We start from the raw sequence: 18,515 nt of genomic DNA, 5'->3' as shown, positions 1-18,515 counted from the left end.
TTTGATTCCTGTGTTTTCTATTTGGTGAGGTGTTTTCTATTCGGTGAGGTCCACACGTATAGTCACCGTTTATATTGTTAAAAAAGGTATTGGCAATGAAGAAGTCATTGACCTTGCAAAATTCTATCATGCTATCTCCGGCATTATTTCTATTACTAAGGCCATATTTTCCCACTACCAGTCCTTCCTCTTCATTTCCAACTTTCACATTCCAGTCACCAGTAATTATTAATGCATCTTGACTGCATGTTTGATCAATTTCATACTGCAGAAGTTGGTAAAAATATTAAATTTCCCCATCTTTGGCATTAGCAGTTGGCTGTAGATTTGAATAATAGTCACATTAACTGGGCTTCCTTGGAGGCATATGGATATTATCCTATCATTGACAGCACTGTACTTCAGGATAGATCTTGAAATGTTCTTTTGACGATGAACACAACACCATTCCTCTTCAATTTGTCATTCTCGGCATAGCAGACCGTATGATTGCCTGATTCAGAATGGCCAATACCAGCTGAAATGGCCTGCTATTGGCCATACCTACAATCTATTTTCTGAGTTTTAGTGTCAGGACAGGAAGAAAAAAACTGTATGGAGGGAGTTCAAGGAAACTCTTATTCTTTTTAAGATTATCTACAAACTTAGATACCTTTTGAGGTATAAAGTCAAAATTCACAGGCATGTATGGATCTAAAATTACATCAATGACCAAAAAAAAAAGTATAGCTGCTAAGGCTGCTTATGTGCAACCAAACACTTCATGAGATTTACTTCCTTGGTTTGGAGGTTTAGGGTCATGGTTTCATGGGATATCCCAGGCAATTGGTCTAACAATGTGTTTAGTGTTTTTGTTCTACCTCTTTGTTAGTTGTGTAGTACCCAGGATCTGAAAAGCTTGCAAGCTGCTGTCCAAGGCACAACAATTGGTCTCTGTTCTCCTAGAACAACAGAAGAAGAAGGTGAGACAGAATTGGAAGAGGATATAGTGTGGCTAACTGCCTCCGTGAAACAACTGCCTCTTTTGCCATGAGACCGGAAGAACTGGGTGGTGCCTGCCTACCATTACTGAACATTTTGATCAAAGATTCCATGGAAGAATTCTGATCAAAAGTGAGAAAATGTAGAACAGAATTTCAAATTCTCATGGACTTCAGACTTCCTGGAGCCATGAAGGGTGGATGGCCCCCATGAAACTATTGCCCAGAGATAATCTTTAAACCTTAACCCCAAAATATCCCCAGAGGTCTTCTTGAAGCCAAACAATAAAATAAATAAATAAATAAAAAACAAACCCATTGCCGTCAAGTGAATTCTTAGTCACAATGACCCTGTAGAACAGAGTAGAACTGCCCCCTAGGGTTTCTAAGGCTGTAATCTTTACAGAAGCCAACTGCCACATCTTTCTCTCACAGAACAGGTGTTGGGTTCAATCTGCAGACCTCTCAGTTAGAAGCCAAGTGCTCAACCACTGTACCAACAGGGCTCCTGACAAAGCAAAACATAGTCTAGCTTAACTAGTAAAAAGGGTCTGCCTCGAGCATTATGTTCATTTAAGGCACATCTATATGGGATCGCATTGACAACAGCAATTCGAAAGATTAAAGAGGAATCTTAGGGAGTAGTGAGTTTATGTTAATGTGGGACAAATAACTCAGAAAAGGACGGTAAGAATGGTTACACAATTGGAAGAACGTAATCTGTGTCACTAAATTACACATGTAGAAACTGTTGAATTAGTGTATGTTTCGGTACGTATATTCTCAACAACAAATGAAAAAAAAAACTTAAAAAATAAATTGAAAGGTCATGAAAATCATGTGACAAGTCCTTTTTGGCCAATTAGTTATTCAGGCTGGGCACCAATGCCAGCAAATGGGAAAGCCATTTCTGTAGGTGGTAAACTTTTAGAGTCAGCCACTCCTGCACCCTGGTGAAGGGCTCTGCTAATCAAACTGCCCATTCTACCTTGGACACTAAGGACAAATCTCCCTCTTCAGTAAGAAGTGGAAACATCTAGTCCAGCCCCTAATGAGTTCCCTGGTTTTTCTAGCTTATCAACCTAAACAAAGGAACCAAACCCACTGCTGTTGAGTGGATTCCAACTCATTAGGACCCTGTAGGACAGCAGAAGTGCCCCCATGGGATTTCCGAGGGGTAAATATGGAAGCAAACAGCCACATCTTCTGCAGAGCAGCTGGTGGGTTGTTCTAATGACCTTTCAGTTAGCAGCCCAGCGGTTAACCACTGCGCATCCAGGGCTCCTTTTAACAGCTTCCCAAAATCCATTGCCATCCAGTGGGTTCTAACTCACACCTACCCCATAGGCTAGAGTAGAACTGCCCTCCCATAGGGTTTCCAAGGCTTTAATCTTAGGGAAACAGCCTGCCACATCTTTCTCCTGAAAAGCAGCTGGTGGGTTTGACCAGGCAGCCTTTGTGGTAGCAGCCGAGCGCTTTAACCATTGCGCCAACAGGGCTCAGTTTTATCAGCTTAGGGTGAATCAAACATTTCAAAACCACTCCTGTTTTCAGGTTCGTCACAGCGACACAGAGGCAGGCTGCGCGGTGACGTCACGGCGTACGGGGCGCTCGCCTCCCGGAGCCCTTCCGGCCCGCCCCCGCCCCCCGCCCGACTCAACGCCAGGGGCCGCTCGCGGGCCGGGTCTCCTTGGCAACCACTTGCTCCGCCCCCCCACCCCTTTAACCTTTAGGGTGTGCGGGCACCGCGTCCCTGGCACTCTGTCCCCTTTCCCCCTCCCCTTTCCCCACCCCATTCGCTCGGGGCAGGCCTGGCCGGAAGCGAAGATGGCGGCGGCAGCGGCGGCTGCTGGCGCTGCCTCGGCAGAGCTGGTGATCGGCTGGTGCATATTCGGGCTGTTACTACTGGTAGGGGAGGCGCTTGGAGTTTTTCCAGTGTTTAGACTGGTGGGAGGAAGGGAAGGGCTGATTCTGCAGCTGGCCTCTCCTCGCTCCGGAGACCCTTCTCGTCGTGCCCCACCCTGCTTTTGGCTGGGACCGTGGCGGGGGGGGGGGTTCCTGTGCGTCTGGGGAGGGGGGCGGTGACTTGCGGCTTGTTCTTGGTTTCTTTCCCTGATGACGTCTGATGCTGCAGGTTTCTTTTCTCCAAACTCTTGCCCTCATCTCTGACTTGGACACGGGTTGGTGGGGATTGGAGACGGAGGAGACCCTCGGAGGTGAAAAGGCTGTGGCAATCCCTCTGGTCCCCTGTTAAACTGGGGCACTGGGTGTGTGGCGGCGACACCAAATCTTTGCGAGCTCAGTAGGAGCTGCCGTTGATGATCTAGAAGGGGGCCTCATTAAGGCTTGTCTTAATGTCTTTTTTGGCATTCCCTAGCCCTGAGTTCTGTGAGTCTCCAACCTTCTCTGTCCATTGTGCGATTCTGCCTTGATGACGTGTTTGCTCGTTCTGACTTCCAGGTTTCAACTCCTTTCCAACCTTTTTTGATAGGTGTAGAAAACTGCGTAGGAATGAACTATATAGCATTCTTTACTACCAGTTTCGGGATATACTACTAGATAGGTAATACCTCAGCCTTATTTCCTGACCATCTTGCTTATTCAATGATTAAAAAACAGAAAAACAAAAAACGTGGACTGTAATGGTCCAAAGTGGCCTTGTTATTACTTTGCTATGCCATTATTAGAACCCTTGTGTTTATTTTTGAAGTTCATTTTGTTTCTCCTTGTAGCTGTCCTCATTCACATTCTTTCATCACTGTCGTCATCCAGTCCAGTAGCTATTTTGTGCCCTTATGTATTTTGCCCTCTTGCATTACAAAAAAAATACTTCAGAACTTAAGACTTGTTTGTGATTTTACTCTGCACTTATCAGATGCCAGTAAGGTGCCAGAAACCTATGTTTATTAGCATGTTCTGCTAATAAATTTTTGCAGAGGAGATTCTACAAAGGAATAAAAAAAGATAATTACGTTAAAATTTAAAAAGAGGTCTATCTTGTTACCTTAATTTTCACAGAAAACAATACTGCCTTACACTGGAACATGCTTTACTCTTCTCAGCGGAGGAAATGCAGACTCTTGGCTGTCATTTCCAGAGCTATCCAGTCCTGCTTTTGGAGAGTTTGCTGGTGTTTTCAGTCCACCAGATTCAGTTGGTTTAGAAGAAAACAAAAGAGCAAGTAACCTGTATCAAAGCGAACTGAGAATATCTTGGCAGTTATTAATCAACATCTAAGGTACAGCAGTTGTGATGTAAATTGTAGGAAGATGCAGATAGCATTAAACATGGCTTTTAAGAGGGCCAGTAGGTAGGTGAAGAGTCCCTGAATGGTGCAAATGCTTAACTGCTCCTCTGGTAACTAAAAGGTTGAAGGTCTGAGTCCACCCAGAGGCACGTTAGGAGATAGGCCTGGGGACCTGCTTCTGAAAAGTCAGCCATTGAAAACCCTATGGAGCACAGTTCTACTCTGACACATATACCGCCGCCATGAGTCATGATCTCCTCAAAGGCAGTTGGTTTGGTTCTGATTTTTTGGTCTTGATTCATGCTAAGGTGCCAGCAGTTTTACACACCACGGCTTATGCATCATGAATGCAAATGTAGAAACAATGAACAAGGCAAATAATGACTTAGTGTTATTATGAAAACAGTTTTCAATATGTAAATTTGCAAAAAGGGTTCCAGAGACTGCCAGGAGCCAGGGGAGTCCACACATTGAAAACTACTGCCAACGATTACTAAAGAATCAGAACCCTAATGTTTACTATTTTTGTGATCTTGGGCAAACAATGGACTTCAGTTTCTTCTACCACATGAAGAATGGTTGGATTTGGTCCCTCTAAGCCTGTAATCTAATTTTTTACTTTGTCAAATCCAAACTTTTCTACCTAGCCACAAGGAACCTCAGTTTGACTCACATCACCTTTCAAATTGCATTTCATATTAACTCTACAAGACAGTCTCAGTTTCTATAAAGCAAGTTTACTCTTCTACTCGCAGTATGGGCATCAGCTAGTAATGTGTTACAAATACAAAATATAAGACCCCAGACTTACCGAATCAGCCTCTGTAGTTTAATAAGACTGCAGGGAGTATGTATGTTCACTAGTTTAATAAACAGTCATTTATTCTCATCCTTTCCTCAGCACAGTGGTTCTAAACATTGGCTGCTTGTTAAAATCACTGAAGGAGTTTTTAAAAATCCCAATGTGCTAACCAGTAAAATCAGAATCTCTTGGGAAGTTGAAGGCCTGGTCTAAACCTTTCCTTATAGTTGTCAACAAAGTTATACATTAGTTTGTTTTATAAAATGCTGTAAGATGTTATTATCTAATATGATGCTTGATAATAGTTGCTGTTGTTACACGCCGTCCAGTTGGTTCCGACTCATAGTGACCCTGTGTATAACAGAATGAAACACGCCGGGTCCTGTGCCATCCTCAAAATTTTTGCTGTGCTTGAGCCTGTTGTTGCAGCCACTGTGTCAGTCCATCTGGTTGAGGGTCTTCCTGTTTTTCACTGACTCTCTACTTTATGAAGCATGATGTCTTCCAGAGACTGGTCCCTCCTGATAACATGTCCAAGTAGTAGTAACAGTTGCTACTACTTGCTAAGTAGTTACAATGGTCAGGCACTGTGCTAAACTCTTTACATCTTATTTAATCCTTATAACCTGCTGTGAGAGAAATATTTTTATTCTCATTTTATAGATGAGGACACTGGTTTATTTTATAATACAGTAACTAGAAACAAAAAAGCTCTTTGGGGTTCTCAGCTTTAAAACTGTAAAGTGGACCTGAGGCCACAATGTTTGAGGAACTCTAGCTTACCTATTCTGCCTAGTTTGTCCCTTGCCTGCTTGTCTGCCTGGTTTTGGTAAACTCCTTCCTGTGTCGTAATACTTATCACCTTGAACCTTATAAAATTGCAGACCTTCTTTGATTCTTCAAAGCCAGTAAAAAAATTATGGACCACTTTGTGTCAGCTACTAAGATACAAAGATGAGGTTCAGCTTCCAGTGATTTCAAAATAAAATCGAGGAATGTCCAAAATATTTACGAATTAATTTAAAAACAAGCCCATTGAAATATGAAAAATATTTCCCAAAACAAACCAAAATAAAAATCAGGTCTTTTTTTGCTCCAATATCCAGGTTTCAAACTTAATTTTCTTCTTACTTTTTTATTTCTTGCTGTTCTATTAGCAGCTGAAATATCAGCAGTATGAAGAAATGACATATGACAACTTGGGTATTGTATGTTTCTATATGTATTTCAGATGAAAACTATATATAGTTAAGACGTATAAACTTAATTGTTACATTCTAGAAAAGGCAAAGGAGCCTTGGTGGCACAGTGGTTAAGCTCTCAGCTGCTAACTGAAAGGTCAGTGGTTGGAACCCACCAGTGGCTCCACGGGAGAAAAGACCTGACAGTGCTCCCCGTAAACATTCCAAACCAAATGCAATCCATTGCAATCGAGTCAGTTATGACTCATAGTGACCGTATAGAACAGGGTAGAACTGCCCCATTGGGTTTCCAAGGCTGTAAATCTTTACTACAGAAGCAGACTGCCACATCTTTCTCCCACAGATTGGCTGCTGGGTTGGTGGGTTTGAACTGCCGACCTTTCAGTTAGCAGCTGAAGTGCTTTAACCACTGCAGCACCAGGGCCCCTTCCCTTAAACATTACAGCCTTGGAAAGCCTATGGAACAGTTCTGTTCTGTCCTATAGGATTTCCAAGTGTTGGAATCCACTGGACAGCACACAAAAACAGCAGAAAAGGCAAAACTATAGGAACAGATAAGAGTGGCTCTCAGGGACCAGGCAGGGAGAGGATTTGACTACAAAGGGGCAAAGGGTAATTTTTTTGGAGGTGAAACTATTCTTTTATCTGGATCGTGGTGAAGTAGGAGAATTTGGAACCTGTGAAACTAGTTAGGTGGTTTTATTAGTCCAATCCAGGCTCCTGGACTAGGAAGATAGACTAGAAAGGAAGTAACCAATACCCTTTGAAAAGAGTTGAAAGGACAAAGCAAGTCTTTATAGTTTATTTAGAACAGTGGTTCTCAGATTTGGTTTACGTTGGAATCCTTTAAAAGCCATTTAAAGTACTGATGCCTGTAGGGGCCTCATCTTCTGATTGATTGAATTGGCTTTTGGGGAAGGGCATAAAGGACCTATGTAACACATAGGCCAAGATTGAGATGCATTGATTTGGTATCTGTTTGCAATTCCCTGTAATTGAGTAGAACAGAGGTTCTCACAGTGTAGATTCTGGATTAGCAGCAATACCACCTGGGAATTTGTTACAAAAGCATGTTTTCAGGGCCAGTCTTACACCTCTTCAATCAGAAAATCTGGGGGCAACACTCAGCAATCTCTCTTTTAACAAGCGATTCTGACACTCTTCAGAATGACTGGACTAAAGTCTTATCCCCTGTGTTAGTCACTAGAAAGGTCTGGTAACTATTGAGATTACATGGTTGATTAGAGATACCAACCTTAGTACCTCAGAGTGTACTTGTTTCATTGGAAGGCTCTTTGCTATGCACATGTAGCCATTTTTAGTGTTTATTTTTCCTTGTTTAATGTCCTTTCAAATTTGAATTAAAGTATGATATGTTAACTGCATGGTGATTGTTGGCAGTTAATCTTTAGGTGAATAGTACTCTTGAACTGTCATAATAGGGCAGAAGCTAATTTCAATCCAAGTTGTTCTATGATGCTTCAGTAATAAGCCTAGGATAGAAGACCTAGTTATATCTACTTTAGATTGGAGAACTCTGCTGGGAAGAAGTATTCAAAGCTAGCTCTTGCTTCGATGTTATGTGAAACTGTGTTCATTAGGACTTATGTAACTGAGCACTGTTATTAATAAGTTTCTCCTATTTGTATGTATGTGTGTGTGCATGTGTATGAGTGAGGTTGCACTACATTTATGAAATAGGCTTTGAAAATTCTAAGTCTGAACTAGTTTATAAGGGGTAGAAGAGCCTTTACTCAACATTTTTTTTTAATTTTTATTAAGCTTCAAGTGAACATTTACCATTCCAATCAGTCTGTCACATGTAAGTTTACATACATCTTACTCCCTTCTCCCACTTGCTCTCCCCCTATTGAGTCAGGCCTTTCAGTCTCTCGTTTCGTGCCAATTTTGCCGTCTTCCCTCTCTCTCTATCTTCCCATCCCCCCTCCAGTCAAGTGTTGCCAACACACTCTCCAGTGTCCACCTGATTTAATTAGCTCACTCTTCATCAGCATCTCTCTCCCCCCAGCTGACCAGTCCTTTTCATGCCTGATGAGTTGTCTTCGGGGATGGTTCCTGTCCTGTGCCATCAGAAGTTCTGGGGAGCATTGTCTCTGTGATTCCTCTAGTCGCATTCATATCATTAGGTATGGTCTTTTTATGAGAATTTGGGGTCTGTATCCCATTGGTCTCCTGCTCCCTCAGGAGTTGTCTGTTGTGCTCCCTGACAGGGCAGACATCGATTGTGGCCGGGCACCAACTAGTTCTTCTGGTCTCAGGATAATGTAGGTCTCTGGTTCATGTGGCCCCTTCTGTCTCTTGGGTTCTTAGTTGTCGTGTGACCTTGGTGTTCTTCCTTTGCCTTTGCTCCAGGTGGGTTGAGACCAATTGATGTATCTTAGATGGCCCCTTGTTGGCATTTAGGGCCCCAGACGCCACATTTCAAAGTGGGATGCAGAATGTTTTCATAATAGAATTGTTTTACCCATTGACTTAGAAGTCCCCTCAAACCGTGTTCCCCAGACCCCAGCCCCTGCTCCGCTGACCTTTGAAGCTTTCATTTTATCCTGGAAACCTCTTTGCTTTTAGTCCAGTCCAATTAGACTGACCTTCCTTGTATTGAGTGTTGTCTTTCCCTTCACCCAAAGCAGTTCTTATCTACTAATTGATCAATAAAAAACCCTCTCCCTCCCTCCCTCCCTCCCCCCTTTGTAACCACAAAAGTATGTGTTCTCCGTTTTTTCTATTTCTCAAGATCTTATAATAGTGGTCTTATACAATATTTGTCCTTTTGCCTCTGACTCATTTCGCTCAGCATAATGCCTTCCAGATTCCTCCATGTTATGAAATGTTTCAGAGATTCGTCACTGTTCTTTATCGATGCGTAGTATTCCATTGTGTGAATATACCACAATTTATTTACCCATTCATCCATTGACGGACACCTTGGTTGCTTCCAGCTTTTTGCTATTGTAAACAGAGCTGCAGTAAACATGGGTGTGCATATATCTGTTTGTGTGAAGGCTCTTGTATCTCTAGGGTATATTCCGAGGAGTGGGATTTCTGGGTTGTATGGTAGTTCTATTTCTAACTGTTTAAGATAATGCCAGATGGATTTCCAAAGTGGTTGTACCATTTTACAATCCTACCAGCAGTGTATCAGAGTTCCAATCTCTTCGCAGCCTCTCCAACATTTATTATTTTGTGTTTTTTGGATTAATGCCAGTCTAGTTGGTGTGAGATGGAATCTCATCGTAGTTTTAATTTGCATTTCTCTAATGGCTAATGATCGGGAGCATTTTCTTATGTGTCTGTTGGCTGCCTGAATATTTTCTTTAGTGAAATGTGTGTTCATATCTTTTGGCCACTTCTTGATTGGGTTGTTTGTCTTTTTGTGGTTGAGTTTTGACAGAATCATGTAGATTTTAGAGATCAGGCGCTGGTCTGAGATGTCATAGCTGAATATTCTTTCCCAGTCTGTAGGTGGTCTTTTTACTCTCTTGGTGAAGTCTTTAGATGAGCATAGGTGTTTGATTTTTAGGAGCTCCCAGTTATCTGGTTTCTCTTCGTCATTTTTGGTAATGTTTTGTATTCTGTTTATGCCCTGTATTAGGGCTCCTAGGGTTGTCCCTATTTTTTCTTCCATGATCTTTATCGTTTTAGTCTTTATGTTTAGGTCTTTGATCCACTTGGAGTTAGTTTTTGTGCATGGTGTGAGGTATGGGTCCTGTTCCATTCTTTTGCAAATGGTTATCCAGTTATGCCAGCACCATTTGTTAAAAAGACTATCATTTCCCCGATTGACTGACACTGGTCCTTTGTCAAATATCAGCTGCTCATACATGGATGGATTTATATCTGGGTTCTCAATTCTGTTCCATTGGTCTATGTGACTGTTGTTGTACCAGTACCAGGCTGTTTTGACTACTGTGGCTGTATAATAGGTTCTGAAATCAGGTAGAGTGAGGCCTCCCACTTTCTTCTTCTTTTTCAGTAATGCTTTGCTTATCCGGGGGTTCTTTCCCTTCCATATGAAATTAGTAATTTGTTTCTCTATCCCCTTAAAATATGACGTTGGTATTTGGATTGGAAGTGCGTTATATGTATAGATGGCTTTTGGTAGAATAGACATTTTTACTATGTTAAGTCTTCCTATCCATGAGCAGGGTATGTTTTTCCACTTAAGTATGTCCTTTTGAATTTCTTGTAGCAGAGTTTTATAGTTTTCTTTGTATAGGTCTTTTACATCCTTGGTAAGATTTATTCCTAAGTATTTTATCTTCTTGGGGGCTACTGTGAATGGTATTGATTTGGTTATTTCCTCTTCGGTGTTCTTTTTGTTGATGTAGAGGAATCCAAGTGATTTTTGTATGTTTATTTTATAACCCGAGACTCTGCCAAACTCTTCTATTAGTTTCAGTAGTTTTCTGGAGGATTCCTTAGGGTTTTCCATGTATACGATCATGTCATCTGCAAATAATGATAGCTTTACTTCCTCCTTGCCAATCTGGATACCCTTTATTTCTTTGTCTAGCCTAATTGCCCTGGCTAGGACTTCAACTACGATGTTGAATAAGAGCGGTGATAAAGGGCATCCTTGTCTAGTTCCCGTTCTCAAGGGAAATGCTTTCAGGTTCTCTCCATTTAGAGTGATATTGGCTGTTGGCTTTGCATAGATGCCCTTTATTATGTTGAGGAATTTTCCTTCAATTCCTATTTTGGTAAGAGTTTTTATCATAAATGGGTGTTGAACTTTGTCAAATGCCTTTTCTGCATCTATTGATAAGATCATGTGGTTTTTGTCTTTTGTTTTATTTATGTGATGGATTACATTAATGGTTTTCCTGATATTAAACCAACCTTGCATACCTGGTATAAATCCCACTTGATCAGGGTGAATTATGTTTTTGATGTGTTGTTGGATTCTATTGGCTAGAATTTTGTTGAGGATTTTTGCATCTATGTTCATGAGGGATGTAGGTGTATAATTTTCTTTTTTTGTAATGTCTTTACCTGGTTTTGGTATCAGGGAGATGGTAGCTTCATAGAATGAGGTGGGTAGTATTCCGTCTTTTTCTATGCTTTGAAATACCTTCAGTAGTAGTGGTGTTAAGTCTTCTCTGAAGGTTTGGTAGAACTCTGCAGTGAAGCCATCTGGGCCAGGACTTTTTTTTGTTGGAAGTTTTTTGATTACCGTTTCAATCTCTTTTTTTTGTTATGGGTCTATTTAGTTGTTCTACTTCTGAATGTGTTAGTTTAGGTAGGTAGTATTTTTCTAAGAATTTATCCATTTCTTCTAGGTTTTCAAATTTGTTAGAGTACAATTTTTCGTAGTAATCTGAAATGATTCTTTTAATTTCATTTGGTTCTGTTGTGATGTGGTCCTTCTCGTTTCTTATTCGGGTTATTTGTTTCCTTTCCTGTATTTCTTTAGTCAGTGTAGCCAGTGGTTTATCAATTTTGTTAATTTTTTCAAAGAACCAGCTTTTGGCTTTGTTAATTCTTTCAATTGTTTTTCTGTTCTCTAATTCATTTAGTTCAGCTCTAATTTTTATTATTTGTTTTCTTCTGGTGCCTGATGGGTTCTTTTGTTGCTCACTTTCTATTTTTTCAAGTTGTAGGGACAGTTCTCTGATTTTGGCTCTTTCTTCTCTTTGTATGTGTGCATTTATCGATATAAATTGGCCTCTGAGCACTGCTTTTGCTGTGTCCCAGAGGTTTTGATAGGAAGTATTTTCATTCTCATTGCATTCTAAGAATTTCCTTATTCCCTCCTTGATGTCTTCTATAACCCAGTCTTTTCTCAGTAGGGTATTGTTCATTTTCCAAGTATTTGATTTCTTTTCCCTAGTTTTTCTGTTATTGATTTCTAGCTTCATTGCCTTGTGGTCTGAGAAGATGCTTTGTAATATTTCGATGTTTTGGATTCTGCAAAGATTTGTTTTATGACCTAATATGTGATCTATTCTAGAGAATGTTCCATGTGCACTAGAAAAAAAGTATATTTTGCAGCAGTTGGGTGGAGGGTTCTGTATAAGTCAATGAGGTCAAGTTGGTTGATTGTTGTAAGTAGGTCTTCTGTGTCTCTTTTGAGCTTCTTACTGGATGTCCTGTCCTTCTCCGAAAGTGGTTTGTTGAAGTCTCCTACTATAAATGTGGAGGTGTCTATCTCACTTTTCAGTTCTGTTAAAATTTGATTTATGTATCTTGCAGCCCTGTCATTGGGTGCATAAATATTTAATATGGTTATGTCTTCCTGATCAATTGTCCCTTTTATCATTATATAGTGTCCTTCTTTATCCTTTGTGGCGGATTTAAGTCTAAAGTCTATTTTGTCAGAAATTAATATTGCTACTCCTCTTCTTTTTTGCTTATTATTTGCTTGATATATTTTTTTCCATCCTTTGAGTTTTAGTTTGTTTGTGTCTCTAAGTCTAAGGTGTGTCTCTTGTAGGTAGCATATAGATGGATCGTGTTTCTTTATCCAGTCCGTGACTGTCTCTTTATTGGTGCATTTAGTCCATTTACGTTCAGCATAATTATAGATAAATAAGTTTTTAGTGCTGTCATTTTGATGTCTTTTCATGTGGGTTGTTGGCCATTTCATTTTTCCGCATACTTTTTTGTGCTGAGACGGTTTTCTTAGTAGATTGTGAGATCCTCATTTTCATAATGTTTAACTTTATGTTAGTTGAGTCGTTACGTTTTTCTTGGTTTTTTTCTTGAGTTATGGAATTGATATTTCTTTTTGTGGTTACCTTATTATTTGCCCCTCTTTTTCTAAGTAAAAACCTAACTTGTATCGTTCTATATCGCCTTGTATCGCTCTCCATCTGGCAGTTCAATGCCTCCTGTATTTAGTCCCTCTTTTTGATTATTGTGATCTTTTATCAATTGATTTCCATGATTCCCTGTTATGTGTATTATTTTGTTTATTTATTTTTTAGAATTAATCTTAATTTGTTTGTTTTTGTGCTTTCCCTATTTGAGTTGCGTTGATATCAGGACGTTCTGTTTTGTGACCTTGTATTGTGCTGGCACCTGATATTATTGGTCATCAGGCCAAACAATCTCCTTTAGCATTTCTTGCAGTGTTGGTTTAGTTTTTGCAAATTCTCTAAACTTGTGTTTATCTGTAAATATCTTAATTTCTCCTTCATATTTCAGAGAGAGTTTTGCTGGATATATGATCCTTGGTTGGCAGTTTTTCTCGTTCAGTGCTCTGTATACGTCATCCCATTCCCTTGCCTGCATGGTTTCTGCTGAGTAGTCTGAACTTACTGATTCTCCCTTGAAGGAAACCTTTCTTTTCTCCCTGGCTGCTTTTAAAATTTTCTGTTTGTCTTTGTTTTTGGCAAGTTTGATGATAATATGTCTTGGTGTTTTTCTTTTTGGATCAGTCTTAAATGGGGTTCGATGAGCATCTTGGATAGATATCCTTTCATCTTTCATGATGTCAGGGAAGTTTTGTGTCAGGAGTTCTTCAACTATTTTCTCTATGTTTTCTGTCCCGCCTCCCTGTTCTGGGACTCCAGTCACTCGCAAGTTATCCTTCTTGATAGAGTCCCACATGATTCTTAGGGTTTCTTCATTTTTTTTAATTCTTTTATCTGATTTTTTTTCAGCTATGTTGGTGTTGATTCCCTGGTCCTCCAGAAGTCCCAGTCTACATTCTAATTGCTCGAGTCTGCTCCTCTAACTTCCTATTGCGTTGTCTAATTCTGTAATTTTATTGTTAATCTTTTGGATTTCTACATGCTGTCTCTCTATGGATTCTTGCAACTTATTAATTTTTCCACTATGTTGTTGAATAATCTTTTTGAGTTCTTCAACAGTTTTATCAGTGTGTTCCTTGGCTTTCTCTGCACTTAGCCTAATTTCATTTGTGATGTCTTTAAGCATTCTGTAAATTAGTTTTTTATATTCTGTATCTGATAATTCCAGGATTGTATCTTCATTTGGAAAAGATTTTGATTCTTTTGTTTGGGGGGTTGGAGAAGCTGTCATGGTCTGTTTCTTTATGTGGTTTGATATGGACTGCTGTCTCCGAGCCATCACTGGAAAACTAGTTTTTCCAGGTAATCAGCTGAAAAAAATGCAGTCAGATCCCTATCTGAATTCTCCCTCTGGCTCAGGGTATTCGGATGTTAATGGAGTCGCCTGGGGAGGGTGGGGGAGGGATCAGAAAGCTAGGAGTGTAGCACCTCAGAATATAGAGCTGATTCCCGCGTTCACGCTCCGCCCGCGCCTGCCAATATCCCGGCTGGACGGCTCCCCGGCTGGGACGCTGCTCTCCCCACTCCAAGACCAGTCACTTCCTCTCGGGGACTTCTCCCTCCGGCGCGCCGCACCGCTCGCGCGAACTGGGTGGGCGTCGCCCGCACGAACGGCTGGGGTCAATTCAGGGAAATATAACTGGTCCCCGCGCTCGCGCCCCGCCCGCGCCTGCCACAATCCCAGCGGGACGGCTCCCTGGCTGGGATGCTGCTCTCCCCGCTCCGAGACCCGTCACTTCCTCCCAGGGACTTCTCCCTCTGGTGCGCAGCACCGCTCGCGCGAACTGGGTGGGCGTCGCCCTCACGAACAGCTGGGCCCGCCCCTGGGGTCTATTCAGGGGAACGCTCTTACGCCCCGCCTGCGCCTGCCAAAGTCCCAGTGGGACGGCTCCCCGGCTGGGACGCTGCTCTCCCCGCTCCGAGACCTGTCACTTCCTCCCGGGGACTTCTCCCTCCAGTGCGCTGCACCGCTTGCGCGAACTGGGTGGGCGTCACCCGCACGAACAGCTGGGCCCGCCCCCGGGGTCGCTTTAGGGAAATATAGCTGATCCCCACGCTCGTGCCACGCCCGCTTCCCGCCAAACTCCCGTGGGACGGCTCCCCGGCTGGGATGCTGCTCTCCCCGCTCCAAGATCAGTCACTGCCTCCCGGGTGCTTCTCCTACCGGCTGCGCCGCTACGCCTCCCGCGCCAGCCAGCTAGGCTCCCTCCCGGGAGGAGTTCGGGGGGTAGGGCTGGGCCCCATGTCTGTGCCGTCTGCCCCCCTGGGCTCTGCCCCAGATCGGGCTCCGAAGGTCACCTGCCTGGTACGCTGGCTCCTGGTTCTGAAAACGATCGCTGTCTGCCCGTATTTGTTCGTTCTCTCTCTCTAAGCCTGTGTTTGTTGTTCAGAGTTCGTAGATTGTTATGTATGTGATCGATTCACTTGTTTTTCCGAGTCTTTGATGCAAGAGAGATCCGCGGTAGCGTCCACCTAGTCCGCCATCTTGGCCCCACCCCCTTTACTCAACATTTGAGCCACTCTTTGGAAACTTTGAAACACATTAACATCAGTTGTAGAAAATATATAGGGTAGTAACAAAGCATTTCATTTTGTTCTATTACAGGCTATTTTGGCATTCTGCTGGATATATGTTCGAAAATACCAAAGTCAGCGGGAAAGTGAAGTTGTCTCCACCATAACAGCAATTTTTTCTCTGGCGATTGCACTTATCACATCAGCACTTCTACCAGTGGATATATTTTTGGTTTCTTATATGAAAAATCAAAATGGTACATTTAAGGTAATTATTATCATACAATGTGATTTTTTCCCTTTCAGATTCTTGGCAACTAAGTGTTTAGGTTTAGCAGTCCAGAATATATTGCGTTTTATTTTTGGTTCTTGGAATAAATGAGAATGGACATGCAGCTTAGAGGCTGAGACTGGGACAGTTACACTGGAGAACTAGATGCAGACGATAATTTACTGACACAGAACTGTTAATTCAGCCACCCTTCAAATGTGGAGAATGTCTTTTGTTAATCTGAAAATATTTTCTGTAATCATAATAGGTTTTATTTTTGTGACTGTCATAGTTTCTTTGAAGTTTATTGGACTTGAGAAGTCTTTGACTTGATTTAGAAGGGCTTTTGTTAGTGCAGATCAAGCTCTTAATCTCAGTTTTATATTGGGTACTTTGTGTCAGTATGTCTTTTGATCACCCTTCTTCATTGTGTCAGTGAAGAGGGAATTCCTGCTCTAGGGCTATGGAGATAGACAAACACATGGCACCTGACTGTGAACAGATGAGATGGACAGCAGTTTATTAGTCACATATACTCACAGCTCCAGAGGAGGAGACACTGCACACCACACAGGGCCACGTGGGAGTTAAACCCAGGAACAGAGTGAACAGCCAGGGGCTCTGGAGGCAGGCTTAGTAGTATCAGGAGGATGGGGTGTGCCTGGTTCCTGTAGGAGGATGTGATTGGCTTGTTGGAATAATTCTGTGGGCTGGCAGGGAGTTGAAGGCCACTATTCAGGGATAAGCAAGAACTGCCTGGATAGAGAGTTGTTTGGCTAGATGACCTTATTTTTGGGAACACAGTGGGGAGGGGAACTTTGGTTAGGCAATGCAAAGCCTCCCAATCTTGCCAGATGCCAAGGTAACATATAACAATGAACCTTAGTTTTTAGGTCTTGTAGCACAGTATGATATAGTGAAAAGAGACCACCACGCTGAGAAGTATAAGCCTTGAGTTCTAGTCTTGACTCTTCCATCAAGCTATGTACCTTTGCCAAATCACGTAACTTCTCTGAACTGTAGGTTCCTCATTTTTTAAAATTAAAAGTGTGGGTTGGAAGGTTTCTGACTTCCCTTTCAGTTATGCAAATTACTTTTTAAAGTTTCTTACCAGCTTAAGCTTCTGTGGGGCAGGAACTGCATCATATTTATTCTAATATCCCCGGTACCTAGCACATAATAAAAAAAATCTGTTGTCCTCAAGTCGATTCCAACTCATAAGGACCCAGTAGGACAGAGTAGAACTGCCCCATAGGGTTTCCGAGGAGTGCCTGGTGGATTCGAATTGCCGACCTTTTGGCTAGCAGCCGTAGCTCTTAACCACTTTGCCACCAGCACATAGTAGGTACTTAAATATTTTGAATAAAGTAGTAGTATTTCAGTTATCTCAATAATGCATGGTTCATAAATAAGTTCCTAAATTGGGAAAACTGGCTTAAATAGTTTGATAATGTTTCTGCAGTCAGGTTTAGATGTACTCAGATTGTTGTTAAAACTACAGTTATTTTCTTTAGGTCAGTCATTCATAACTTAAGATATTAATTGAACACCTAACCCGTTGACGTCGAGTCAATTCTGACTCACAGCGACCCTATAGTATGTACAAAAACACTCTGGTATTATCAGTATAGTAGCTAACATCTGTTGAATACTTACTGTATATCAGACCTTGTCCTAAGTGTTTCACATGTAAAGTAGTCACCCCCTATCCATGGGGGATATGTTTCAAGACCCCCATGCATGGCTCAAACCACAGATAGTACCAAACTCTATATATACTATTTTTTGTCGTATATATAAATTAAGTACAGTAAGAGATTAGCAACGATTACTAATAGTAAAGTAGAACAATTATAATAATACACTGTGATAAAAGTTACGTGAATGTGGTCCTCAGGTGGGACAGAGCAGAACAGCAAGAGATATCATCACGCTACTCATTTAACACTTTTGGACTGTGTCTGACCACAGGTAGCAGAAACTGGAAAGCGAAACCGCGGATAAGGGGGGAGGAGCTACTGTGTGAACTCCATTTAGTTTCCCAAACAACCCTTTGAAAACCAAAAACCAAAACAAACCCGTTGCTGTCGAATTGATTCTAACTAGATAGTATTATCCAAGTTTTTATGGATGAGAAACAAGTTCAGAGAAGTGAAGTAATATTAATGTAAGGTCACATAGCTAGTTAGTTGCTGTAGCTGGGATTTGAAGCTTGACTACCTGGCTCCAGAGTTTTTTCTTCAAGAGGAGGTATGAGATAATTTTAGTTACCTCAGTGAATAGAATTTCTTCTGATGAATCTACATTATTATTCATTTAAGCTTAGTTCACATTTTGTATTGTGGGCTGAAACATTGTTTTAGGGGAGATGACTATTTTCGGTGGTGTCAGTGGATTTCCTCTACTTTTTATTGTTGAGCAAGAAGTAATATACTTTTAATGTTTTTGGACATGGAGAATTAAACTGTTGATTTTAACATCACATAAGGTCATTTCCTCTGAGAAATAAATTTTTTTTTTTTTTTAGAATTATAGAATTCTATAGAAATGTGTATTTAATGTGGCTCTGTGTACAGCTGTGTTTCTTCCATAAAGATCTTGAGTGTGTCAGGTTATCCTTTTTATTTTAAAGCAAATCCAACTCATAGTGACCCTATAGGACAGAGTAGAACTGCCCCACAGGGTTTCTTTATGGAAGCAAATTGCCACATCTTTCTCCCGCA

At 41.4% G+C, this 18,515-nt stretch overlaps 1 protein-coding gene across 1 annotated transcript in view; it reads left to right on the top strand.

Moving 5' to 3' along the window:
* Positions 1-2,614: 2,614 nt before the first annotated feature.
* LMBRD1 (LMBR1 domain containing 1) overlaps positions 2,615-18,515 on the top strand; it is a 184,860-nt gene continuing 168,959 nt past the window's right edge. The window contains exons 1-2 of the mRNA XM_049895099.1: positions 2,615-2,888; positions 15,613-15,789. Of these exons, the coding sequence (XP_049751056.1) occupies positions 2,808-2,888; positions 15,613-15,789 (258 nt within the window). The 5' untranslated portion in view covers positions 2,615-2,807. The remainder of the gene's footprint in view (positions 2,889-15,612; positions 15,790-18,515) is intronic.

The sequence above is a fragment of the Elephas maximus genome, chromosome 1, assembly GCF_024166365.1.
Source record: "Elephas maximus indicus isolate mEleMax1 chromosome 1, mEleMax1 primary haplotype, whole genome shotgun sequence".
In the NCBI taxonomy this organism is placed as follows: Eukaryota; Metazoa; Chordata; class Mammalia; order Proboscidea; family Elephantidae; genus Elephas; species Elephas maximus.
This window is presented reverse-complemented; position numbering and strand designations above follow the sequence as displayed.